At 34.1% G+C, this 27,554-nt stretch overlaps 4 protein-coding genes across 12 annotated transcripts; 1 reads left to right on the top strand and 3 right to left on the bottom strand.

Annotated features, from left to right (window-relative positions):
• The first annotated feature begins 5,951 nt into the window (after window positions 1–5,951).
• LOC140986196 (uncharacterized) lies at window positions 5,952–10,302 on the top strand. Of its 4 annotated transcripts, none has more exons than XM_073454257.1 (5): window positions 5,952–6,333; window positions 6,666–6,863; window positions 6,979–8,822; window positions 9,237–9,363; window positions 9,490–10,302. In XM_073454257.1, exons 2-5 carry the CDS (start codon window positions 6,707–6,709, stop codon window positions 10,122–10,124), a joined length of 2,763 nt encoding a protein of 920 aa, XP_073310358.1. In that variant the 5' UTR covers window positions 5,952–6,333; window positions 6,666–6,706; the 3' UTR covers window positions 10,125–10,302. The 4 variants fall into 4 exon arrangements, with proteins under 4 accessions (XP_073310358.1, XP_073310359.1, XP_073310361.1 ...); XM_073454258.1 differs by lacking the exon at window positions 5,952–6,333 and adding an exon at window positions 6,340–6,520; XM_073454260.1 differs by lacking the exon at window positions 5,952–6,333 and having other exon boundaries at window positions 6,340–6,863; window positions 6,979–8,549; window positions 8,589–8,822.
• Window positions 10,303–11,816: 1,514 nt separating this feature from the next.
• Window positions 11,817–16,920, bottom strand: LOC140986296 (uncharacterized). Of its 6 annotated transcripts, none has more exons than XM_073454448.1 (6): window positions 16,268–16,920; window positions 13,978–14,014; window positions 13,216–13,452; window positions 13,076–13,123; window positions 12,454–12,902; window positions 11,817–12,001 (listed from the first exon to the last, which is right to left on the bottom strand). In XM_073454448.1, the coding sequence occupies exons 1-5, from the start codon at window positions 16,570–16,572 to the stop codon at window positions 12,501–12,503; spliced, it is 1,029 nt and encodes a 342-aa protein (XP_073310549.1). In that variant the 5' UTR covers window positions 16,573–16,920; the 3' UTR covers window positions 11,817–12,001; window positions 12,454–12,500. The 6 variants fall into 6 exon arrangements, 5 of the variants coding, with proteins under 5 accessions (XP_073310549.1, XP_073310547.1, XP_073310546.1 ...); XM_073454446.1 differs by having other exon boundaries at window positions 11,822–12,008; XM_073454445.1 differs by having other exon boundaries at window positions 11,823–11,988; window positions 16,268–16,919.
• Window positions 16,921–22,868: 5,948 nt separating this feature from the next.
• LOC140986688 (uncharacterized) lies at window positions 22,869–23,499 on the bottom strand. Its single transcript, XM_073455003.1, has one exon. It carries the CDS (start codon window positions 23,365–23,367, stop codon window positions 22,978–22,980), a length of 390 nt encoding a protein of 129 aa, XP_073311104.1. The 5' UTR covers window positions 23,368–23,499; the 3' UTR covers window positions 22,869–22,977.
• Window positions 23,500–24,148: 649 nt separating this feature from the next.
• Window positions 24,149–24,451, bottom strand: LOC140985956 (non-specific lipid-transfer protein 2-like). Its single transcript, XM_073453891.1, has one exon. The coding sequence runs from the start codon at window positions 24,449–24,451 to the stop codon at window positions 24,149–24,151; it is 303 nt and encodes a 100-aa protein (XP_073309992.1).
• Between the last annotated feature and the right edge of the window lie 3,103 nt (window positions 24,452–27,554).

Genomic DNA, 27,554 nt, shown 5'->3' with positions numbered 1-27,554 from the left:
GATGTATTGGGCATGTCCATATTCCAGATGTTAAGAGGACGAAACTCGAAGATAAGAGCATGAAATGTGTACTTCTTGGTATTAGTGATGAGTCAAAAGGGTACAGATTGTATGATCCTATTACAAAAAAAATCATTTTGAGTCGAGATGTGTTTTTTGAAGAAGAAAGTCAATGGAATTGGGATGCAGGCTACGAAAAGGACCTGTCAATAGATTTAGAATGGAAAGATAGTGAAAGTACTACCCATGATGAAGAAGAATGTGAAGAAAATACAGAAGAGGAAGAAGCTGAATTTGATGAAACCGAAGATGCACATGTTTCCTCAAGTACCAGTGATGAAGTAGGCATGAATGTCAGGGAGAACAGAATTAGACATCTTCCCATGTGGATGAGAGACTATGTTTCAGGTGAAGGTCTATTAGAAGAATCGAATATGGCACTTATTGTATCTTCAGATCCAGTGAATTTCGAGGAAGCTGTGGAAAGTCTGAAATGGAGATTGGCCATGGATGAAGAAATTAATTCTATTGAAAAAAAATCAAACATGGAAGTTAGTAGATTTACCAGCTGGGGCAAAAAGAATAGGAGTGAAATGGGTCTACAAAACTAAACTGAATGAGCTCGGAGAAGTTGACAAATATAAAGCAAGGTTGGTGGTTAAAGGTTATTCCCAACAACATGGAGTAGATTATACAGAGGTGTACGCACCTGTAGCAAGAATGGACACTGTGAGGATGATCACAGCACTTGCTGCAAACAAAGGCTGGAAGCTTTATCAACTAGATGTCAAATCTGCATTTTTATATGGAGAGCTAAGCGAGGAAGTTTATGTGGAGCAACCGAAGGGGTACGAAAAGAAGGGAAATGAGCAGAAAGTGTACAAGCTGTATAAGGCGCTTTACGGACTAAAACAAGCCCCAAGAGCTTGGTTTAGTCGGATTGAATCTTATTTCATTAAGGAGGGCTTTCAAGCAAGTCACAGTGAACACACTTTATTTATCAAACGAAGCAATGAAGGTAAGATTCTCATTGTGAGTATTTATGTTGATGATCTTTTGTTCACTTGTAATGATGCAGATATGATAATTGAATTCAAATGTTCAATGAAGAAAGAGTTTGATATGACCGACTTAGGAAAAATGAGATTTTTCCTTGGAGTAGAAGTTTTACAGAAGACAGAAGGCATTTTTATTTGTCAAAGGAAATATGCAGCAGAAGTGTTGGATCGTTTTGGGATGAAGGAAAGCAATGCAGTCTGTAATCCCATGGTTCCGGGGTTTAAATTATGCAGAGATGAGAAAAGAGTCAAAGTGGATGAGACTTATTTCAAACAGATTGTGGGAAGCCTCATGTATCTCACAGCCACACGACCTGATCTCATGTTTGTTGTAAGTCTGATTAGTCGATTTATGGCCAATCCAACTGAGTTGCACTTCCAAGCAGCAAAAAGGACCTTAAGGTATTTGAAAGGAACCATGAATTATGGAATCTTCTACAAGAAGGGAGGAGCAGAAAACTTGTTGGCTTTCACAGATAGTGATTATGCAGGAGATATGGAAGATCGTAAAAGTACTTCTGGCTACGTGTTTATGATGAGTGAGGGTGCAATAGCTTGGTCATCTAGAAAGCAGCCCATTGTCACTTTATCAACTACTGAGGAGAAGTTTGTGGCAGCAGCAGCTTGTGCATGCCAAGCTGTTTGGATGAGGAATGTTTTGAAAGAACTTGGTTATCTACAAGAAGAAAGCACCATGGTGATGTGTGACAACAATTCTGCCATCAAGTTATCCAAAAATCCAGCCTTACATGGTCGGTCCAAACACATAGATGTGCGATTTCACTTTCTCAGAGATTTTACAAAGGAAGGAGTTGTTAATCTGGTTTATAGTGGAACTCAAAATCAAGTTGCTGATCTGATGACAAAGCCGCTAAAATTGGGAGATTTCCAAAAGTTCCGTGAAGAACTTGGAGTGTGCACTGTTCTTGAGATGAACTAATTGCATTATCAATAACAATAAGTTCAAGTGAGGAATTGTTGGAGTTAATATCTTAGGACTAACTATTTCAAAGTACTGTTAGAATAAATACCAATGATTCAGGATTGTTTGTTTCTTAACTTTTTCAATAGCCGTGGCCCTCAAATAAATTTGTGGACTGTTTTTTCTCTCTTTTCAGTTAGAGTTGTATGGCTATATAAACCTTGTTATCAACAAAATCAATAAAAAAAAATTTGCTTACATTTCCGTAACATTTCTATTAAGCCTTTCAAATTTACCCAACGATACCACAAAATTGACATATGAGAAGACTGAGTTTTTGATACGAAAGAATTACTCGTTATGAATTCTGAAATTAGTACGTAGATATATTGTTACAGTATATTTAATATAATTATTACACTATATGTTTTTTTTGACATAACATCTAGATTTTTCTGAATTTATGTTAAAAAATGTTGGTTTTTTTTTTTTTTTTTTTTGAAACATTTTTCTCAGGAACGTTGGAGTCGAGTTGCCTAACCAGGTGCGGTTGTCCTGTCACTTCATTTTAAAAAAATATCTACGTACTAAATTTTCCAATATATATATAAAAGATGTTCATTTATCATCATCAAATTTATATTTTTTATTTGATTATCATAAATTAAAAAACACAATCAATTTTATAATTCAAAATTTTCTATGATATTAAAATAAAAAATTATTAAATGAACAATAAGCCAAAAAATAAAAATTTTAAAAAGAAATATTAAAAAATATATATAGATACATTTCGAAAATTTGATAGAATGATAGAGTGAGATGAGATGAGATGAGATGAGATAAAAAAAAGAGGAGTGATGTGAAGCGACAGAGAGATAAATAAATTGTTTGTGTATGAGTTAGAAGTTTTAAAAATTTATTCAAATCTTTGGGTTGAACTGAATACAATTTTGACAATTTATAGTTGTATCTTAAGATTTAATATTTATATGTTAATGAATTCCATGAAGTTATTAAAAGTCTATTGAAAATTTGAATACCTATAGACTTTTATAGAGTTTTTAAAATTCAATGTTGAATATCACTTGACTTTTTAAAACTCTGTGAAAGTCTATTTTGAATAACACTAGACTTCTATAGAATATGTAAAAGTCTTAATTGAATACATCTAGAGTTTTGAAATCTACAAAAATCATTAAAAGTCAATAAATCTCCTACATTGAATACACTCTTTAGTTCGGTGAAGTTTTAGAGAAATTAATGGTTTTATCTTATTTTAATTTTAATCGATTATCACAACTAAAACTGTCATACAATTAGTCATTTAAAAAACTCTTGGTTTTATGTTTGTCTTTCGATTATTATTTTATTACGAAAATATCCCAATTCCTCCTTGTCTTTCGATGTCTATTTAATTGCGAAAATATCATAATTTCTTTTTTTTGTTCTTTATGGATATTTATTTACAAAAAAAAATTTTATTTTATATTTTTTAATTTATCATTAACTTTGTTATTTTTATCTGTTTTCGTTATTAAAAACAAATTGCACAAGCAAATATCGGTGCACCCAAATAGGACATGTATTACATTAATATGTATCATATGAGACAATTTCACATGAAAAATTGGTGAGACGGGTCAATTATGTAATATTTAAAAAAATATAATTAATGTATAAATAATAGCAAGTACTTGTCAGAAACTCCTTAAAATGTGTAGGGGTCGGTTTCTTTGAAATTTTCCATTTACTTATTATTTATTTATTAATTACTAAATTCATTTATTCGTTTTTATCATTTTATTTTTGGGTCAGATATTATCTTTCGACATATTTTGGAGTTTGGACCATAGCTTTAACTCTTGTGATGAACATGAATTCTCGAGAAAAATACAATTGCAAAAAGAGTCATAAAAAATGTAATTTCTTATTGGTAAATTAGGAAAATAACCAAATTAATATGATTCTCCATTTTCTTTGCTCTTTCGATTTCTACCTATTTTTGCTTTCATTTCAAAATTTGGGAATTTAAAGAATTTGTTTTATCTCTTGTTGGTTACTATCCGCCATGAATTCGATATCATATATGTATAATGTTAATATTTTACTCGTTGGATTTCAAAAAATAGCGTATGTATTAGTTGAATTTTACACAATAAACGTAATTTTGCATTCGAGAAGAATGGAAAGAACACTCCAATCATGGGTTGATTGAACCATAAATTTAACAACATTTTATCTGTCGGATTCAGACACATATAAACAGTGTTATAAAAAACGTCGTCTAAACGTTGAGAGATTGTTTATCACTTCGAGTTTTAGAAAAACGATGTCTCTGGACGTTATTAAAAAATCGATCACCTATTATAATTGTTAGTCAAGTGTCAACAGTTGGAGGTTGAATAGGATAAAGAATTCCCATAAGGTAGAAGCCAAGAATTGGAAGTCGGTTAGCTGACTGTTGGAACAAATCAGTGGCCAAGAGCCTATGGAGATTGAGAGCACTTGGATTCAAGTGGTTTTCAGAATGATTGATTTATATACCTCTCCATGCTATCTGCAAGGATAGAGGATCACTGAAAAAACAGGAAGAGGTGTGCCAAGAGAATCAACATTGCTTTCATCAACAGAGATACAAGAGTGTTCTTTTGAATTCATAGAAGGAGAACAAGAGTGTATTTTGTATTGAGTACTGCGTGTTCGTGTATTTTCTATCACATTGTATATTCTGGATTCTATTTGATTCTTAAAGAAATTACCTCTCGTGGACGTAGATCAGATCAGATCGAACCACGTAAATCGTGTGTCTTTTACATTCTATTACTTGGTCGTGTTCATATAATTCTGATCGGTTATTTGTGATTAATTTCGTTTCCGTACTCTGAAACTTTGATTTCTTGATTGTTATAATTGATCGTGAAAGGATGACATGGATCATATATGACAATAACTTTTATATATATATATATATATTTATAATTTTATTTTGTTTAATAAAGATTGTAATCGACAAAATATGAGTGAAAGATAAGTTCCCCATGAAACATGGTTGATGGAAATCCTTTCCTAGAACATCGAGGCTGACGTGTCACTCGAGGTGGGGGCGTACGTCACACTCGCCGGTGTCTTTCCAGTTCAAAAACTACAAATTCACATGGAGAGAGCGCAGGTTAGCAGACAGACGTAGACTTGACATTTGCTCAAAACCAAAGCACAGTCCATTTTTCCCACTTCCCCACCATTTTTATATATAATTATAATACAATATATATTTAAATATTATTCCCCTTACTCTTTTTTCCCTAAATTTGATTGACATTTTCATATTAACAAATTAAAAAGATAACAATCAATTATGTCACATGCTCTCAAAATTTCAATACATAATGTTTTTATTTGATTTTTCATAAATATAATAAGTAAGAGAAGTAGATTAAATAAAAAACAATTGAATTTTATAAATACTATTAGATTCAATATTAGATTAGGCATCTTTGAATTTTAATATTATATCCATTTTTATTTGGTAAGATATCATCTCGAATTTATATATATGAAATAAATCGATGAAAAATAATATTTTTAATATAAAAAATAAAATATTTTTTCGAACAAATAAATTCAACAATCTATCTTACAAAATTGAGTTATGAAAGACGACTCACCAAAATTGTGGGGAAAGTTTAATCTACACACGATATTTGTGCGCTAATCGTGAAGAGTAAGTCTCTTGTGAAACGATCTCACGAATTTTTATCTGTGAGACGGGTCAATCTTACCGATTTTTACAATAAAAAAGTAATACTTTTTTTATGGATGACTCAAATTAAAAATCCGGTTCACGAAATTGATCCGTTGAACCGTCTCAAAAGAGTTTTTGTGAAAGATGGGAGCAACCTAAATATCATAAAAAAAATTATGACTACAAAATTACAAATTTGCCACTATTACAGGGGGACTACCTAAATGGAACAGTGCGCATGGGGGGTTTCGCCCTGCGCCATCTTCCCCTTATCCTACTCCCCCACCCCTCTCCACTGAAAAGACACAGAACAGCCGTTTTCACAGCTCAGCTTTTCCAGCTGCTAAGAATAACGAAGAAACAAAAATCCAATCATTTTTGCTTTTTCTCGGGTTCACCAAATACATTGAAAAACATTTGCGTGTCATCAAGAATCTCACGTTGTAGCTATTATCCATTAGGCATTTTGTATTACGGATGACATTTACGCTTTTTCACCTCTCATGTGTACGAACCCGCCTAACTTTTTGCCTTCTTTTAGCACCCTGTGCGTTTGATGCAGTCTCAGAGATGGTTTTTTTTTACAGTTACTCGTCGCGTTAAATGAGGTGAATAATTGGAGTTCCACTGTTCATTTACTGATTTTTTTTGTGTTAAATTGTCTAGTGGGTGATTTTCAGGGATGGTACTCGTCATTGTTACTGCTTTATTTTAATTGGGTAACTCTTTCGCTGCCTTTTGAACTCTTTCCTGGGAGAGGGAAAAAATGTGACTTTTCAAAAGAAAGGAAAGAAGGTGGCCGATTGATTTTTTTCCTTTTCTTTTTCGTTTTGAGGATTTGTTCAAAGGGATTTTGGATGGTTATTTTCTTGGAGTAAATGTGGTATTATTTTTCTTTTTGTTGTTGTTGAGAATAATGGTCGGGTTTTGTGGGAAACAGGTTTCTTGATTATTCTCAGAGGTGAGACTTGAGAGGGATAAATGGATGATAGCATGGAGAAGACGACTTCATCTTTGGCTATTGTGGAGAAGAAGCCTCAGAGAACGAGAGGCTGCGTGGGCATTTTCTTCGAACTATTTGATTGGAACCGTAGGTTTTCAAAGAAGAAGCTTTTTTCCAAGAGATTGCTTCCTCCAGGTTAGTGTTTTGGCATATTATTGACTTATATTTCGCAGATGCTGTCTGTTTTAATGTTGGAACTCATTAAAGTTATTGATTCGTCACTTGTACTTCGTGTTGCATTGATCTTTAGTTCGGTGGAAACAAGGTTCGAAGGAAAACGGGGGAGATGAGAATAGCGGTGGTTTCCCAAATATGAAGAAGAATCGTGGATCGACCAATGTTGATCTTGGACGAAAGTATGAAACAAGAGCTCCTAGTTTGGTTGCCAGGCTCATGGGTCTGGAATCAATGCCGGTATTACAAAGGCAGAAGTCCAAAGTCGTTCAAGTATCTGGATATGAAAGTTATAAACCAGAGAAGTTTGTGAATAATGAGCGTGAAAATGAGGGAGGAGTTTTGAATGCAGGGAAAAGTGGAAGTAAGCATGAATTGAGGCCCCAAAAGCTTCAAAAGACGGGCTTTAATGAGCAGATGCCAATGACTCCATGCGGGGCTGAGACGCATCAATTTAAGAATGTTTTATTGAAATCAAAAAAGCATCATCCCAAGCTCCCTACTCCAGTCAAAAGTCCTAGAAATCTTTCCAAGAAAAATGCTTCTAAGTTGATTGGTGTGGCGACTAGAATTCTGGAACCTGGACTACAAACCAGCAGGTCTAAATCTTCTCTCACTTACTCCAACACCTTGCACCATTCTCCTAAATGCGAGATTGTTTTGGACGAAGAGTGTTTTGGACAATGGCCAGGTGTGTTATCAAACCAACTAGAGGATTCTGCCACATTTGCAAGTGTTGCTTTGAAGGGACATCAGTCTTGCCCAAACTGTGGCCGTTGTATGGATAATTTGGGTTCTAGAGCACGTATCAGTGAGCAGCCGCTCATTTTTAACTTACCGTCATCCCATTGTGCAGGTCTCTCTGGTCAAGGATCAGAAAAAACTCAGTTAGGGGAGCCAACATTTTATCAAGAACTAGAAGACGAGTTGCCAGAGGAATACCCATTAGCCAAGGCTCCTCCATTCACAGGCTATGAACGACCTTTTGTTAGGCACAAACCACAGAAAAGTTGTTTCAGTGGACAGGTATGTGAACCTTGGATGGATGAACTCCTCTCATGTAGTTCTAACCACAAGACTCAAAACCAAAATCAGATTTCACTGCTAAGGAATTCAGTCCCTGCCAGGTCAAAACTAAACAGTCTGTCACATGATAAGGTCTCATCGTCAGATTCCATCAAAGAGAGAAGGAATTTTGCTTCATTCAATCGAAGTTCAAGTGGTCTTACTAGGTCGCGATTACATGTTGGAATGGGCCCTGGGAAATTTGAAACTGAAAGGTGTATTGAAAACAGACAGAATGATTTGGTATTACAAGGACAAAAGAGGAGATCGGTTAATATCTCTAGACAGGGTGAAAGCTGCTCAGGTTTGAGCTCTACCGTTAATAAGCAAACTTATCTTTTTCCTCATTCAATGTCTCGGAATGAAATGGGAGCAAATGTTCACTCTGATAACCACCAAAGAAATAGAACTGAATTGCTTGGTTTACAGGAAAGAAGAGTTGGCAGTGGCCAGGGGGACCATACTGCTATTTCTTTTCGATTTAATTCTCCATCAAAGCAGAAACCTGGATTTCCTGCAGTTACAAAAAGAAGCATTCAAAACGATTCAGCTACTGATGACAAATCATCTGGATTAAATGAAAATGATTCAAGGAAAAGGTTTGAAAGGCCACTCCCTCTATGTGGAGATGCCTTAAGCGTCCTTCTTGAACAAAAGTTGAAGGAATTGACTTGCCAAAGTGACGATGTTGGAGGTAATGCAGCTAAGAAAACCACTGCTATGATTTTGCAGGAGCTAATAACTGCCTTAACCTTGGAAATACCGTTTCAGCAGGATAAATCTCCAGTTATGTCGAAGAGGGAAACTAGTTCTCTAAGCCGTTTGTCATGCTCAAAGTCTTCTACTATTTGTCAGGTAAGCATAAACACTTTAAAGTTCGAGCACCAAAAAAAATGAGGCAAGAGTTCTCAAACAAGGAGGCCAAAGTTCAATCACATCTACTAGGATATCATTGGATGAGATTGATCAGTGTCTGTTGGAACCTATAACCAATTATGTAATTTGTCGAACGTGCCAGTTTTACTTTCTTTCAATTTAAATGTAATTCAGGTCTCTTCTTTCGTTTAAAATTCTTCCTGGACATAAGGCAGCCTTGAGTGCACCCCTAAACAGAACTGCATGTCTGACTAAAGAAATAGAGTTCAACTCTTGCATTAGACCTCTTTTATTTCGTAACATATGCAAGAACCTCAATTGATTTTGTTGTACTTATAATCATATTTTTTGTCAACTTATACTCGACATACTTTGTTTGATCTATTTGCTCAGGCGAACACAGTGAAAGTGAAGAGATCGGCAGATCAACTAGTTGAAAGTGACCGGCTAAGTCCGGGATCTGTTCTCGAAGCATATTCTTCTGATATGAGTCTTTCCAGCAGTCAAGGCGATACTTTTGGTGAGGATGCCTATTTTTCTTTGTCCTGTTAGTCTAGTTTTGTGACATCTTTTTCATTTTCTAATGCTATAAAACCCCGGATCTATGAATTACTCCTTCAATGAACGATCTTAATCATCTTGGCAGAGAATTTGGATTCTTTGGCCTCCATAAACATAGCAAATACAAGTAAACAACTGGTTGCCAACATCAACAACAACGTTTCAGACATTTTTCGATGCCTGACACTTGCTAACTGTGGGTTGAAAGGAACGAAGCTTGATCTTGCAAACGATGTTATCTTGAATGCTGAGTTGGTGATTGGGAATGTAGCTCCTACATGTTCAATTGTACAAAGAAATTTTTCTATCAAACATTTGCTAATCGAGGAACTTGAAACACTTGCAACTGTTCTTTGGATGAATTTTGGTTGCTCCCTTGGCGTTGAGGATAGTAAAGAGGCAAATCAGCTTCGAACATTTGCGCTGGATTCGATCATAGAGTATCTTGATTCAAGATTTGGTAGATACCTTGACTTGGGATCCACACTGTCCCAACAATTGCCACTTTTCCTGAACACTAACACGGTTTTTTCGGCCATAGTTGAGGATGTAAGGAAATGGGAGGAATCTAGCAGGTTTGTTTTCGAAGATTTGATAGAGAGGGAGATGCGTTCTGCAACGGAATGGACACGATTCGAAACTGAAAAACTCGATACAGCTGTGGAGATCAGTAGGCATTTGCTTCAGAGTTTGGTGGAAGATATTGTGATAGATTTTTGAAGACTGAATGAATTTTTTTCTCACTGATTAAAATTTCTAATCTTCTAAACAGGTTGTATTTATTGAACAAACTATGGATAACTTCGTAACTGTGTGTATGTTCTTTGGATGGTTGATTTTAACATTGTAAAATCCTTGAACCCCCATTGACAATGTAAGTTGATGTCTGTTCAAATCGAGTCCTGTTGAGCTTATCAAGAGATTAGATAATTTTTATTACAAAATGCTTAAAAAATACACAAATTATCATTCTGATACAAATTGATTGTCTAATAAATTATTGAACAGTCTTGCAATAAAAAAAATTAAATTTACATTTTTAATAATTTTTGACTTTGATCATAGGGTTCTTGAGACCAAGACAATGTTCTTGCTACAACCGAGAACTTTGCTGGCTAAACGACAACACGACTTTGAGCATTGCGCACATGTTTTGTGCTCTACGCTTTCTTCTCAAATATTATCTATTAATAATAATAGAATCACTTTTTATATATATATATATAATTTAACCAAAAAGTCTGCATGAGATGAGCCAACCTAAATCACTGGGGGTACATGTTACGATAGAAAAATCCGTCAGCGTGCTAAATCAATGTCAACATCCGCAACTAATTTTTGGGCAAAAGTCATGGTAGATTAAATGGGTTGAGGTTTATGGGCTTTTTCATGTAAGTGAATGGAAATGTGGAAATGTAGATTTGTCTCACATTGGAAAAATAAATTGATATAGATAGGTTTATATTGTGTTACACTTTATAAAGGTGTAACAAAGATTGGTCAAGAGGCTCTCTCTCGCACACACCGACGCAAAAAATGTGCAAATCATGGGTCCGATTTGCAGTGGAAAAAGGCACCGACGCAAAGAAGGTGCAAATCATGGGTCCGATTTGCAATGGAAAAAGGCTTGATTTGTGTGCAAGCGTACGAGCGCAACTTGGGTCCGTCAAATGTCGGACCGATCAAGGCAAAAATTGCCCAGCTAGTCTATGCCAACTTTTATTATTTTTTTCGGTTGAAACCCTTCACATGCCCTTGAGACCTTTCGCATGATTTGTTTTTTTTTTTTCGGTTGAAACCCTTGAGACCTTTCGCATGGCTTGGCTGTTGGTGCTTCGTATGCCATCTTTATAGCAATATTTGGCCTTTCTTATGGCTTGTATAAGCATGTATAAATAAAAGATGTGCCAAGACCAGAAAAATAATATAAAACGACCGGAAAATCCACTTTCTCCTACAACTTCAGCATTTCGCTACAGTACTTCTGCTTGTTTGATTTACTGCATGTCTTTCTGTCCTCGTTTTTCCATATATTTTGGATAACAAGTCATTAGCTAGCTAGCTAGCTAGCTAGCGATGGACAAAACTAGACTCGAGATCGATTGTTTCGAACCATAAATCCTCTGTTTCAACTCCAATTTACGACAAATGTAGAATTCTACTGGGACTCTACGAATGAAATCGTGGAAGGATCTAAGGAATCTTGATGAGAAATCACTTTCTTTCTGATACAAACATGATGGTCCAAGGTTAGTTCGATCCCAACATTGAGATATTACTTCAATACTTCATCCAATGGTTGTAAGAGTACCACTATATTTTTTCATATGATAAAATGTATAGTTTCACACAAGTGATGTGACCCACCCTCTTACAATCATTGGACAAAGTGTTAGGAAACTACCTCGTGATCAATGAAGCTGTGAGTGAAAGATTAAGGAATCTAAACGACAGCTTCTACATTTTCATCTCTTACTCAAAACATTTGAGCCATCGCAATGATTGCTCGCAAACTTCAATTAGCTGCTTTATCCACGCAGGGTGTTCATCTTCTCTGTACCATTTTGCTGGAGTTCCCTAAAAGCTGCAACAAGACTCTATGAACTATTACACATCACGGATAAGTAATCGATTAGATAAGATTTATTCGTGTACCTTAGTTTTGGTAGACAGAAATACTTTGCAAAAAAATTGAGTAAGATTTCATATAGATGAATAATCAGAACAGTATACAATTCTTGGTCTTAGTTTCAGTTCATCTTTGACCGCAAACATGGAGGGCTACCTATGGCAATTAAGATTTACATATTTTGAGATAAGAAAAAGCTGAAACCGCAAACTGAACACCATCAGAGGATGCTTGATATTTTACACGGGAAAAAAGGGAGTTTTTATTTTTTCTCAAGGTCAGCCTATATATCATTCAGATAACTTACTTCTATAAGCATGTTCGACATGGTACATACTCGGACGCATAAACCGTTCGACATGGTACATACTCGGACGCAGAAACCGTTCGACATGGAAATAATGGGTTGCTGCAATATACCTTCTTAAATGAAGCCAGCAGCATGACTTTTCGTGGATTTCAACCGATCACCATAACAGGTGTTTTCTCCTTCTAAATCTGTCGACGCGATCAGTACTCATTCTTGATTTTTCAAGAACACTCGATTTCTTGGATTTGTCCAGTCGGCTATCCAAACTGTTTCTTGAAATTTCTGGAAGATCTGGTGGTAACTCGATCGTGTCTGCAGTGTTGCTTTCTGCTGATTCTCTCTTATTCTCGGGCTCTAATGATGCTATAGCTGAAACATTGGGTGCCTGTCTTAATTTTCCAAGAGCCAATACAAACTTTTTGAGATGCTTGATGAACTCGGGATACAGTTCAAGATTGCAATGTCCACCGCCATTTATCCATATAGGATCGTACTTTACGGTGCAAAGCTCCCAAAGCCGCTTGCCATGTGAGCAATCAACAACGTCATCTGCTGTTCCCTAAACATTGACGATAAATCAAGTAACACATAGTGCAATTTTTTTTAAAAATGTTCGAGGCAAGTCCAAATGATAATGATCCTGAGAAAGCTTTAGACATTTCATGGGGGAGACTGAGAGAGACAGAAAAAACAGGGAGAGGGTATCTTTGAAACACAATAAGGAAAACTTACATGAATAACAAGAATTGGACAGTTAATTCCACCAATTTTGTCAATATTCTGTATTAACAAAAAGTTAAACTTTGAGTGCTAATCATACAAGTTTCGGTTTGCAAAATATTGAATAATAGTTGCACAGCAGCATATAATACCTTGTAAATATCGAACCAATATGTCCGTTTTACAGGGTACAACACCCTTAAACCGGATAAAATAGGACTATGCAGAACAACCCCTCTCAAGTCAGGTATTCGTGCTGCAAGATCAATGGTGGGACCACTACCAACAGATTGACCGTAGAGTATTAATTGGTCGTCTTTAACCCCATATTTCTCTTTGAGGCACTTGTATACAGCATCAATGTCTGCGTATGTATTACATTCAGTTGGCTGTTTCAAATAAAAGGGATGGGCGGGTCAAATTTGACAGGACCAAAAACATGCAAGCACTTAACAGGAACGCTATTTACAAATATAATATTTTGACTTGTTATTCAGACTCCTAATTAACAAAAAGTACGAAACGAGTGTGATGCAAAGGCAAAAAAAAGGATCTCTTTCCGCTATCTGGAAGCCCAACAAGAAAAAAATATTTCATTAAAGGCTCCTACTGAAGCCAACCATGGTCTATCTTTGGCAAATCGCACCTAGCCAGCCTACAAAATGACGATGATATTACAAATAGATTTAATAAATAATAAATTTTTAATGATACAAACAGAGAAAAGGGGAAAAAGTAATAAACAAGGAGAGCAATCAAAACCATTATCTCATTATACAATCAACCTTTCAAAACAAATTAAATTAAAAAAGGTGGGGAAATATTTCTGTAGCAAACATTCTAATGATGGACATACAGATGCCAATCAAGTGAACCTAACTACATTTATATAGCGGTGAAAGCATGCATCTAACCTTTCCAGTGGACTGTCCAAAGCCTGAGTAATCATACCTGAATATGATGAAGAAATTAGCAAAAAGACTATAATACATAAAAAGGCAAGAAATATAGAACATCATACGTAAATTTTAAGGGAAAATTTGTACTAAAAAGGAGGCAATGCTTTATTTACTGGCAAAATAGCCAAGATTGAGCGCCCTTTTTTGCCAATATATTTGGAAAAAAAAACCATGCTCTATGATAACAAGTTTCTTTTGACAGGGACATTATTTAAAAATAATGATGCGGTGTGCACTAACTGAAAACTACCAGCTGTGCACATATATAGATGAAGAAATAATGCTCTTCAACTTTCAATTTGCATGAAACCATTGTGCCAATTTAATTCATTTCTTTCAGATAGGGACACATGGAGTGCAGTATGAGAAACTATCAGTTCAGGTTAGGGTTCACTCTTCCAAAATTTACCCACCATTTCATCTTTTCTATAGTTTTGTATAAACTAGGGGTCACTCTAAAAGGGCAACGAAATGGAGAATACTAGAGCAATATCATATAGTGATTAGAGATATTTGTAAAGGAAATCATTTTAAACTCAAAGAACTTGGTGAGGAAAAAAGTAACTGGACTAATACAAGTGGCATGTGATATTCAATGTACACCTTTTTGCTTCTTCAAGTGTTATTATAATCAATAGTGATGTTAATGAATAAATCAACATTTGGAGGACTTAGGTGTTCTTTTTCTCAGTACAAAATCAGAATAATAATGACAACTATCAATGAAAAAGGGAGTGATACAAAAAAGAAAGACATGCTTCATCCACCATCAGAAAGCTTAAAGATTGACTCGGTGGAACAATAAATATGAAGCAAAGCATTCAGTTCTGAATTCAGAGTCAGTTACATTTTGCTTGAAGCCTTGAATCAAATGAATAAAACTGTATCACAATCCAAACATTGTCCTCCATTCATTTCCAAAATGTCATCAGCAAGCCACCACAAAGACATAAGATCCAGCTCTATCAATTAAGAAATTTCATAGATGCAAATTAATTGATGAAAAATCAGTCCACCAAAAAATTTCTTTTAATGGGTCAAAAGACTACTTCCTAAATCAAGGTCTTCATCTTCATTAATCAATTACGACTCACAAATTAGGGACACCAAGAACCACATTCCATAAATTACACACACTGGTTCAGAAGTTTGTCTTAATACATTCACTGGTATGGTGGACATGATCGAAAGTTCAACATATGTGAAACTATCGATCATTTGCATCTAGCTACAAGGTTGAGTACATCACGAAAATCTAAATTTTCAGCAGTGGAGATAAATCTAAAGATTGAGAGACCTAGATGCTACTACTGCAATTTTTGCGCCTACAGGAATACCTATTTGAAAATTCAAGTTTGCAACTAAATAAAGACAAGAACTTGAAGAAAATTTCATGGCATTGATGCAAATTCTATTAAAGGCATTTTTCAGGGAACAGTATCTTTAAAGGAGCTTGTATTTCTCCTAATCCCATTCTCTATCTTTCTATTGCATGCATTACTTTTGAGCACTATTAATTTGGCAACCAACAGTAGTACACAGGCTTTCACAAGCAGGATGCGGAACCTGATATTTCATAATCACTCCTTGCTTCGAAGGTATTAACTGATAAGACATGGCAAACGGCAATAGCAATGTATGATAAAGTTCAATCAATTATTTTGCAGGAGTCATTTTTTTACTCCTGCCCATAAATCTAATTATGGATGAAACCAAAAGCCACAGCCAATTATGGAAATAAACACATGTGGAAATTTGACTTTCCTTAATGAGTAGGTCTTTTGTGAGACGGTCTCATTAATCTTTATCTGTGATACAGGTCAACCCTACCGATATTCACAATAAAAAATAATACTATTAGCATAAAAAGTAATATTTTTTCATGGATGACCTAAATAAGAGATCCGTCTCACAAAATACGACCAGTGTGAACACAAGTTTTTGCTTTCTTGTTTGGACAAGCATGTGACAGATAACTAAAAATTAATCCACCACGAAATTGTCATTCTTTATTCCCGGATTTACCAATCCAAATATATTCTCCAAAAAGAGTAATTCCCATTTATCGTTAGAATAAGTGGATGAGAATAATTCTAAATTCCAACAAAGATAATAAATCGATTACGAAATAAGTAAACCAAAAGCTTTGCAGCATCATTTTTTAATATCGGGACAACCAAAATCAAGGTAAACACAAAGGCAATCACCAATTAGCGAAGCAATGGGACAGAAAACGAGAAATTACCCCATCAGATTGATGCGAAGACGGAGGCTGAGCTCGACGAAAAGCTCAAACATCTGACCTAAATCGGCGGCGTTACCGTGGGAATAGAGGAGAGTCGCGTTCGCCTTAGGGTGGCTGATGTGAACCGCCACCACGTCATTCCCTTTACGCGTCCTCAGCCTCAAAACGTCGACGTCGTCCCTCCGAGGCACCTCCGGAATACACAGCGCTCCGCCGCACGGCTCGTTCGCCACGACCGTGTACGACGGCGGGGTCGGCGGGAAGAAAGCGAACTTAGCAGCGACCGACGAAGTAACTCCACCCATTGCCTTCTCCAGCGGCTATACGATAATTCCCTTCTCTGTGGTGATCCAGCGACTGAATTGCACAATTCATAAAGGAAGCTGTTATTTTTCTTAACAATCTCTTCTTACTTTTTACCTCCTACTATTTAGATCTCGAACTCCGAAGCAATATGCAATTGGGAAATAGAGTGAAGCGGCGGCGCGTGGGAAGAGCGCACGATGGGTGATAGTGGGGGAGAATCAGCGAATTTGGGAAGGAATCTGGTCCGATCTAAAAGGGATCTGGGATTTTAGAACGTTGGGGATTTTACTGCACGTGTGTCGCTGTAGTACTTTGTAATTATCAATCAATAATTAATAATTGATTATAATGTCGTATTATGTTTCTTAATTGTACACTTCTTCTCGTACAATTAATATCCTACACAAAATATTTTCTTCTTACATCCAATAACGAATCTTATTTCCTTGCGATTTCAAAATTATTTACGTTTTTCGTTTCATCGATTATTGAATAAACGATAGAAGTCCAGACTGCAAGGAATCAAGTAGGGGTGGGTACGGTACGGTATACGGTACCGAAATATCGATATGGAAAAATTCATACCGATACCGATACCGAAAATTCGGTATACCGAATTTTCGATATGAAAAAGTTCATACCGGATACCGTACCGACACCGAAAAAATGTCGGTATACCGAAACTAAAAATGTCGGTATACCGAAAATATTTTAGGTATACCGACATTTTTTCGGTATACCGAACTTAAATTAAAAAAAATTATTTTCGATATTTCGGTATATATACCGAAATACCGAAAAAAAATATTTACTTACCGATACCGATACCGAAAATTTGATACCGTACCGAAATTTTCGGTATATTGATTTTTTCGGTAATTTCGGTACGGTATTTCGGTATTTCAATATTTCGGTATATTTTCCCAGCCCTAGAATCAAGAGATCTTTGCCGGATGGATCAGACGCAGCAGAACGACGACCCGAGAACAGATTTCCCACCAGCAGGGGGACGGACAGGAGGCTGCACACTCACACGATCTTTGCTGAGAGAAAAGAGTATTGGTGGAACCGGTGAACTACACTTGCTTCTGGATAAAAATGTGGGACAGAAAGCTCGTGGTACCTGCTAGAAGCATATAATTGACCAATGATTATATATTTTAATTCATGAATTTTTTGATTATGTGTCTAACCGGGTCAAGATATACTAAATTGATCGTTTTATATGAAGTTTGTAGTTAAGAATAAATATTGGTCAAAATTATCTTCAGTAAATGTATAAGAATAGGTTTAAAATATTTTGTCTATCAATTAAAGATTGGATAACGATTGTATTAATCTTTTAAGTTTACATGTGTTAAGATATATAGAATTAATTGTAAATTAATTTAAAATAAAAGTAGTTTTATGATAAGTGGACTAATATAATAATAATAATAAGAATAAAATTTATATAATTAACTCGAAATTTAATTATCATACAATGAATGATGTAATTCAATATATACTAGCAGAGACTGTAATGCCTGAAGTGAATATTAAAATTTATTAATCTAGTAACGTGATATTAATAAATATTTAATGATGTTAAAATAACAAAATATGTCATATCTTAGTCATATGAAGTTCAAATGATTTGAAATTTTAAGATGACATAGAAAACTAAAAAATATACAAGTTTCATGTTTTGAAAAAATTGATCGTTTGACTAGTCCAAACGAATATATCGGTGTTGAAAATGTCAAATATGATATATTTTATTATATTATATTATAATTTAAAAAATAATAATCTTTTCATCTGGCTACTAAGATGTTTCAGTTCGCCAGATTGTCTCTTGCCTACCCCTGGATTCAGCAGTAGTTCGAAAGGTTGTCCTATTCGGGAATCTCCAGATCTATGCTGGAATCGAAATATCTCTAAGATCGGGGTCACAATTTGTAACGATTGAACAAAAAATAAAAAAAAAATTTAATTGGGTTCCACCGACTCGAACGTAAAAAAAGATAAAAAGAAGACAGAGCAGAGGAGAGAAAACAGGGGTTTCAGATTTCTTTTTAATTTGCGATTTATCGGTTTATCCAATTGACAAACCGACTTCAATTCTGAGATCGTTGAAACAAGATCTTCAATTGGAGGTATACATTTCATATTTTTGGCGATGTTTGAAATTAGTCAATTTTTGGAATAAATTCGTTAAATTGTTAAATGATACAAAAATTTAATATCGTTGGATGATATATGATTTTAACAAAGAAGAGAAGATTATATTGGTGTTATTTTGAATTATTCATAATCTATTATAATTAGATATTTTAATTGTTAAATTGAAACTAGAGAGTTGTCTATCAGTTGTTAATAATTATGATTATATAATCGGAGTCTATAAAGTATAGACTATCTGTTGATATGAAATTTTTGCAATTTTGTGGGGGGTTTTCTATAGCATATTAATTTAAGTTAATTTACTAGAGTGTATTTAATGCTAGTATTAACTAAATACACTGGATATTAACTGTTGAATGATGAAGATGTATAATCGAGTTTTATATTTTTGATGGAATAATTGTTGTTGGGCTATTTGATGTTATATATTGCGGCTATTATGATTGTGTTGATACGACGACAATGATATGATAATTATTGTTAAATTATTTAGATACGTCACAAGCCTCAAAATAAAAGAAATAATCATATTTTATATATATTCGACTATCAGATTCGTGTCGACATACGAACATATGTTGTTATTGTTTAGTATTGATAAATATTATTATGTTGAACGATGGTAAATCACCCTTTCACTGGAAATGTGTTATTTAATATTATATTTGTTGTTGTTTATTATTATTGATGTTGTTGGCTATCGGTGATTGGACATCGATTTGCTGTTGTTGTCGTAGTAGTACGTAGGTGAGTGACATTTTGACGATATTGTTGTCGTTGGAGTTGGGGTGCGACATATCGTTCATGTTGTTTGTCGCAATAGTAGAGGAGTGACGTATTGACGATATTGTTGTCACCAGAGTCAGGGTGCGACGTATCTTTGATGTTGATCATGTAGTGACGATATTTCTATCGCAATAGTAGAGACATATCGTTGCTATTGTTTATTACAGTAAAATGAGAGTGATTTTTGTTGATATTGTTGGTTGGATTGGTTGTCCAGAAACATCGAAGGAACTATTCCTGTTATGATATCAGTTATATTTGTGTTTTTGTTAATATAAATTTTATGTATTATGATGATTATTATTGTGTATGCTCACGCTTTGGGGTCTGTTTCTGTTGGACAGATTACAGGACTATATAGTGAGACATGATAGAGGTGAAAGAATAAGTATTTATAATAAAAAAAGTCATGTAGTTGATTGTGGATAGAAACAATATAGCTCATTGTCTTATTTGAGTTATATTTGTGTATTTATTATAGTGTTTCTGCTACACTGATGTAAATAGTATAATGATGACACTATTTATTGTACATGAATTATATTATTACGTCGTTAAAAAGAAAATTTTTATGCATATAACGTCAAATATTGTATAATTACGTGTTTGGTTTGGGGCGCCACATAGATGCACACACATTGTATATAGATATTTTTAGTAATAAATTTAGATCAAATATTTTATATAATTCTTGATATATATTTATTTTTTCTAAATAAAACTTGCATCGAAGAAATGATAAATTAACTAAAAAAATGACATAAAAGGGCAAATTTTGAATATGAGAACGACTTCACCAAAAGTTAGTGACGTAAACGAGTTTTTCTCTTTATACATAGTTAGATAGATATAGAATAATAATATGCTACTCATTTGTTGGTGGGCACCCTATGAGCGTCGCAAGATGTTCATGAGAATATTTTGTGGAACGTCATATCGATTGTCTTTTCACACATTTTTCCGCGTCTCGATAAACATGTTGAAAACTTTTGAAACATTTAATGCAACAGTGTGTGAGGACGTCTGATTTGACGTTCCGTGAAACGTTTTCGCGATCATCTTATGACGCTCACAAGAGAATATACACTTAATTACAATTAAATTTAATGCAAGTATTTTACTTAATTTGTTTATATTCCATTAAATTTAATGCTTCTGGGTACTCATCGTTTTATTTATTATCTATTCAACATAGAGAGAACTTCCATCTTTCTCTACAATGTAATATCTATTTACGCCATAAATTTGATTTTGTTTAAACCTTAATTTAAATTAAACTAATGAACAAACATTTAATTGCCAAATTCACAGCCCAAATCATGTCTCCTTTCAGCGTTAATTGTTCTTTATTTTTAGATTAAAAATACGAATTTTATATTTGCTCCATTTCATTATTATTTTAATTTTATCCATTTCCTTTTTTTATATTTAATTTCATCGCTAAATTTAATTGTATCATTCAATCGAATCGAATGTGCCTAAGATACAATTTCTTGATTGCATTAACGGATAAAATTGTAGAAAACTACATTTTATTTAAGCTTATTTTTAATAATTATCATTAAAAAATGCAATTAGACATAATCTCCTAGCCTTGTTGAAAGACAAGCTACCGGCTTACCTTTTATAAACAATAAATTAATATATTAAATTTTTTCATTTATTTGTATTTGTTTGATAATTTTGTTGTTTTTTATATTTAAATTTTTTATTTAATAATTTGTTTAATTATTCATTAAAGTTTAATTTGTTGAATTTTATATTTCGTTTCATTTTTTTATTAATAAAGTTAACAAATGGGGATTGATTTCTATCATTAACGATGCCCTTGTATATTTAATTTTTTTAATAATTAATAATTTTTTATTTTTATATTTGTTTAATAGCTTTTCAATCCTTGTATATTATTTTTTCATTTAATTTGTATTTCTTTAATAATTTTTAAATATGATTATTTTTTTTATTTTTTAAATTATTCATTAAATTTTAATTTGTTTATAATTATTATATTTGTCAAACCTATCAACCCAATGTATGCAAACGTACTCCCACGATTCGAGCTGATTTTTCAAACAGAAATCATTGTTACAGAACATACAGAAAAGCTACAAGGTTGGGATCTCAAATTCGATCGACTTCCGCAAATTTGAGGTAATTCAATCACTGCACCGATCACATGAGTAAGTTTTTCCTACGCGATTATTTTAGAACATAAAAAAAACATAAAAATATAATAAATACAACGCGAGTTACTCGATTATTTATTTATTTATTTATCAACAATCGAGTTTTGAAGTATGACAACGATATGCTTTCGACTCCAAAATGCGGATTATTAATATCAACATAAGGGATGCTATTGCTGTCAATGAAGGCTTTTGTTCATGCATGAAACAAATAGAATCTAAGAACCCAGAAATCACTTTTTTTTTAAAATTACAACTCACGCGGGGATCGAACCCGGGAAAACCGGCTATTCCGACAGTGGGTGAGACCACTGGGCTACAAGCCCGGTCTCACCTAGAAATTACATTTTGTAATTTAAAGTTTCAGGAATGCGTATGTAAACTTTATCAACGATATGATGCATGTGCTCGTTGTTGCAAAGTCGTTACAAAGACTACAAACGACATGCATTACGTCAAATTATATGTCATCGTTGTTCCAAAATAGTGTCATTCCATATTGTTTAAATTTTTGCTAAGAAACATGCATGTTTCTCACGTACATTGCACATACATTGTATATAACCTATGAGGTGGTTAATACCACATGTCGGAGCTGTGAACCTAACTTAATTAATAAGTGAGGATAGGGTGGTTGCCCATTCTGGCTCAAAAATTTATTAGCAATTGAATTCCCCAAAACCAATTTGGGATTCAAAATTGACTCCTTCAAGATTTTCTCTATTATGGCTATATATATGTGGGCTCTATACATTATTTTATCTATATATATATTTAAATGAATTCTATGGATTTATTATAAATAAATGTTCAATTAAATGCTTGCATGATCAATATATTAAAGTATTTCGATTTACCTTAGTTACATTCGTAATCTATCGCACTTTCATTTATCTTGACCCATCATAACACAAAAGTTTTATTATTATTAGTAAACATAATTTATATAAGATTAAATACTTAATTTATGTTTAATTTAATAATAATGGATAGAAATCAGTGAAAAAAGATAATCAATTCGAAATAAGTAATATTGAAAGACTGTTGAAAAAAATATTATTGCAAGAACACTTTAAACAAAAAATATGTTTATGTGACACATTCTTTATATAATATTATTATTACAAATTAAAAATGGAACAATTGCTATATATATGTCATGATTAATATTCAATGGCATATTAAAGAAATTTAGTGAAAAAGTACACGATAACCTATAGTTACAAATGTCAAATTAAATTACAAAATATTTCACAATATTATCAATTATTCAGGTATAGCGACGAGCAAAGGTCGCCAAGCTCTCCTCAGCAATCGCTGCCGGAACGTAGCTGTTGTTGGCCGCCGTGATCGTGCCCCGCATCTGCCTACACCGTCTCCGGCACCACCCCCGGAGGTCGGCGACAAGCGCTTCCTCGAAACCCTTTCCTGGAGTCCCGGGGGAGAAGACAGGAACAAATCCTTGAGCTTTCGACTCACAGAAAACGACTTCCCCTTCCCAGGTGGCCTATCCTCACCATCGCCGTGACTAAGCAGCATTCGGAGAGTTTTCCTCCGGCGGAGGGGGATCACCGGGCTGGTAGTGGGGCTTCTTGTGGGGCTACCGGCTACCGTACACTTGGTGGCTAACATCTTGAATCCGTGGAGAGGTGCCATGAGTGGATTCGCAAAGTTAGAATATTAACGTAAAGCGAATGTGTGAGCACATGAGGCGAAGGGAAAGGGAATCAAAAGGGTAGTGGAAGTGGAATAATAACAAATTATACGGATGGAGCCCATTATACGGATGGAGCCTGGGCTCCATGCTCGTATATATTATATATAATTGTAATGGAATGCTCCAAGTTTAGGATAAGGTGATTTAATAATCGGAAAAAATGTATTTTTAGTTTTAATTCGTTATATTTGTTTTTGAGATAATTTTAATTTTTTTTACGTGAGATTAATGTGATGTTGAAATGACGTTAAAATTAGTAGTTGTCGTTTTCAATTGGATATTAATATTATTTATATGATTAGCACAATTAATTTTTTTTAAATAAATTTCAATAATGGTTTCTTGCTTCAATATAATATTTAACTCAGGCTCAGCTCAAGTCTTTTTTCTTACTAGCTTAAAACTTTGATTAAATTACGAAATTTGCGAATTTGTGTGTAATCGAATAAATGATTATAATATATGATCTTATAAAAGTATTTTGCATTCACCTCTAGGTGATTAATATTTATTCTCTTATCAAACACAAAACAAAAATTATAACATGTAAATTAAAGTAAATCCCACATATATAAAAAATCGGAGATATGGTTACAAATAACCCGATTTCATAATGTCCAGACACAGTCTCCAACACGAGAAACTTTTGTACATAGTTATTTATTTAATATTGATATATTTCACGGGCTAGTTTTTGTGAAACTTTGGATCATTTCCCGACTAGCAAGTGGGCGTGGGGACTCCGCAAGCGGCAGCGACCTTTTTGGCGTTGGGAGAGCCCACATAAGACCGGAGGTTTGGATTCTTGAGGTAGCCGCAGAGACAAGGCTTTTGTTCTCTAAGCTTCCGGCAACACTCGGCGGACGGCGACTGAGAAGAACCGATTATGGCCCCGATGCATGGACTCAGCTCCAGCGGGCTGCAGGTCACCGCCGACGTCCCATGCACCGCCTCACCTAGCAGGACCACTGCCACTAGCAGACACTGGAGCGCCACACTTGATGCTGTATGAAACTTGTTCATTTTCGGAGTATATTTTTCTATGTATGAGAAATTAGGTGAAGCGTTTTATAGGAGGGGGGAGGGTGGGTGAGTTGCGTGGAAAAAACGGAATTAATATTACTTGCCAATCCCAAATCATAATGTATCAGTAGCAATCAAAATAATGATGAGGAGTCAAAATTTTTGACTTGGTGCATCACCGCAGAAGAACTCATCCTTGACTACAGAAATAAATTATGTTCTCATAAATTATAATATCAATTACACTGCTGTTCTATCACAAAATTCCAAAACTGAGGTGAAAATATAAAAGAGCATCGAATCAGTGTCGGCAAAGGTAGGTATGCATTCATTATGAAGAAAAGTCTAATCGTATTTTACATGCTTCATTGAAAATTACATATAGAAAGAAATTATCAATACATGGTTTCACAGCAACGAGAAACTCTATAAAAAGAGCTCTCGCTTAGTTCTATAATTTTTGTTATGTGTTTTTTCTCCAGTATTAAGAGAGTGTGTGTTTTATTTGAAAATACGGTGAGTGATTGTACATGACCATAAAATATCATAGTGGATTCCTTTTCATTTTATTCATAGTTTTTACTATAATAGTTTTAATAGTTTTTCACGTATATCTCAGTGTCCAATTTATTCTTAATTTTCATATTTATTATCTCAAGTTACCGCATACGAGACTAACAAGTGGTATTAGAGCATTGGTTTGAAATTCTTAAAATTTTGGGTATGTTTTGTGGTTGCATCCTAAACTGATATTCCACATCAGAAAAGTTTTTTATTAAGGCGAGATTATTTTGTCTGGTCAACTAAATTGTTGTAGACATAATGACGGATATATACGAGATAATAAAGTTCAATGGAAACAATTTTATGCTATGAAAAATAAAGATATAAGCAGTTTTAAAAAAAGAGAATTACTTGGTGGCCATCGGAGATAGACCAGTGAAAATGACGGACTCAACATACCAAAAATCTCATGGCAAAAAAAGGCGGCACTCACTAGCTTTGCTGAATGCGGACGGGGCTCTATCGGATCTGGTGGGGGAGCTACGGTTTCAGCAACTTCCTTTTTTCAAAGTAGCCCACTTACACCGAAAAAACTGGTGACAGAGACCACCAATGCACGAACCACAGCAACGGTGGCTCGTGTGATCCATCTTCAAGAAATGCATCCATCTTTATGTGTATCTTGTCAACAATCTACAATGCAACTTGGTCAGTTGAGAGCATTAATCCGCTCTATGAAGTTGGCTAGACCATAATGCCTAATGTTGTATGATACCCCCGAAAGAGCCCGGGTTTTCTTCATTTTAACATGCTGATTTAAACATCAAAGTGGTCACGTCGGACACCACTCCGGCGCCCATTCACGTGTTTATCTTCCTGTTTCCAGTATATCATTGCAGCCCTACTCCAAAGATATACTCTCAATTTGGATATATCTTGCAGCTCGCTTTTTCCTCATCAACTTTTTCTCAGATTCGGTGGATCAGAGTACATACTGTGTCATTCTTAAAATGTTGTGCCACATGCAACTCCAAAAGCTTCTATGCTTGCATACTCCACATTCAGGTTTTGGTCAGGGCCAAGAGAAGGGCAGGTAAAACGTGAGTGGAGGCAAACTTAGCGTCAATATGTCCTCGAATATTCTATTAGAAAATTGTTGCAAAAGAAAAAGAAAAAGAAGAAAAAAGAACTTTTCTAAAATTTAAAATTCTTCAAAATTAAGTAAAGCATAAAAAAAATCTTAAGAAACCTTCTTTTAATGTGTGACTACTTTTTTTTAATAGTGATAATGGTTTATTGTTTCGCGAGTGAATTTGTGATTTATAATTCAGCACCAGTATAAGTTTTCTAATAATTATTTTTCCATTCAGACAACGTTTTAATAGTGTATTTTTAATATATAATGGACGATACATATGTTTTTTGTATCATTTCAAGTAAATTTTATGTTTTATAAAATGATCTTTGTTGTATGTATATGGAATATTGAAATTAATTTAGAATAAAATTCAAAAAACAAAAAAATGTGAATTTTCCCCCTACGCAATAAAGAATTCTAAAAAAAACGAATTAAACCTTTAGTTTTTTAGCTCCAGCATTTAAATCGAATTTTCAGTAATAATATAAATAAAAAAGTAATCCAATAAAAAACCTAAGTGAAAACCTAAAGTAATATGTTCAATAAAACACTTAATTAAATATCCTTCTTTTTTGCCATTATTTGGTCTTAAATGTATTATTTTGATAATTATTTAATCTATTGATTATCTTGAGATAATTAAAATTACAATAGTAATTAGAAACGTTTTTATAATATTTATTTTAGACCCAAAGTTTGAATCCCCAAATAATTTATTTATTTTATCTAATCTAATCTAAATAAATAAAAGACCAAAATTTTATTGGTGTCAAGCTCAAAGATTAATTGGGTACAAGAAATGAGTTGGCCATAGGCCCACTTCAAACATTATTGTCGAAAATAATGTTACATATGCTTATCAATAAATACATTTTTATCGTGCCGATGACTTATAGCACGCGTGACAGATTTTGACCTCGAGATCTAATCATAACAAAATCATCCAAATCAAAAAATAATTTACATTTTGATAATAACAAAAACCAAGACTGATGTTATAGAGATTTTAATAGTTTCCTAGTTTTATAGAAGCAACAAATTAAAGAGTAGGTATTTTGTGATACAGTCTCACGAATCTTTATATGTGAGAGGGGTCAACACTACCGATATTCACAATAAAAAATAATACTCTTAGCATAAAAAGTAAAAAATTTTCATGGATGACCTAAATAAGAGATCTCTCTAACAAAATACGACATGTGAGACAGTCTCACACAAGTTTTTGTCCAAATTAAAATATCAAAAAAACGATGTATTTAAGCGTGTATAGGACAAATCAGAAAATCCAACCACGTACGCGTCGGAACGCGCACCATGGAGGCGTGGAAATGTGTCTCAATTTGGAACGCAAAAGCCACGGTTTCCAATTAATGGGCTGAATCGTATTTTTAGTTAAATAAAATAATAATAACTTGGTTACAAAATTCAAATGTTGCCAGGTTGGCAACTTTTTGGTATTCA

Source organism: Primulina huaijiensis, chromosome 10, assembly GCF_012295235.1.
Source record: "Primulina huaijiensis isolate GDHJ02 chromosome 10, ASM1229523v2, whole genome shotgun sequence".
NCBI lineage: Eukaryota > Viridiplantae > Streptophyta > Magnoliopsida > Lamiales > Gesneriaceae > Primulina > Primulina huaijiensis.
Note: the sequence above shows the minus strand (reverse complement) of the source record. Positions and strands in the feature narration are given on the sequence as shown.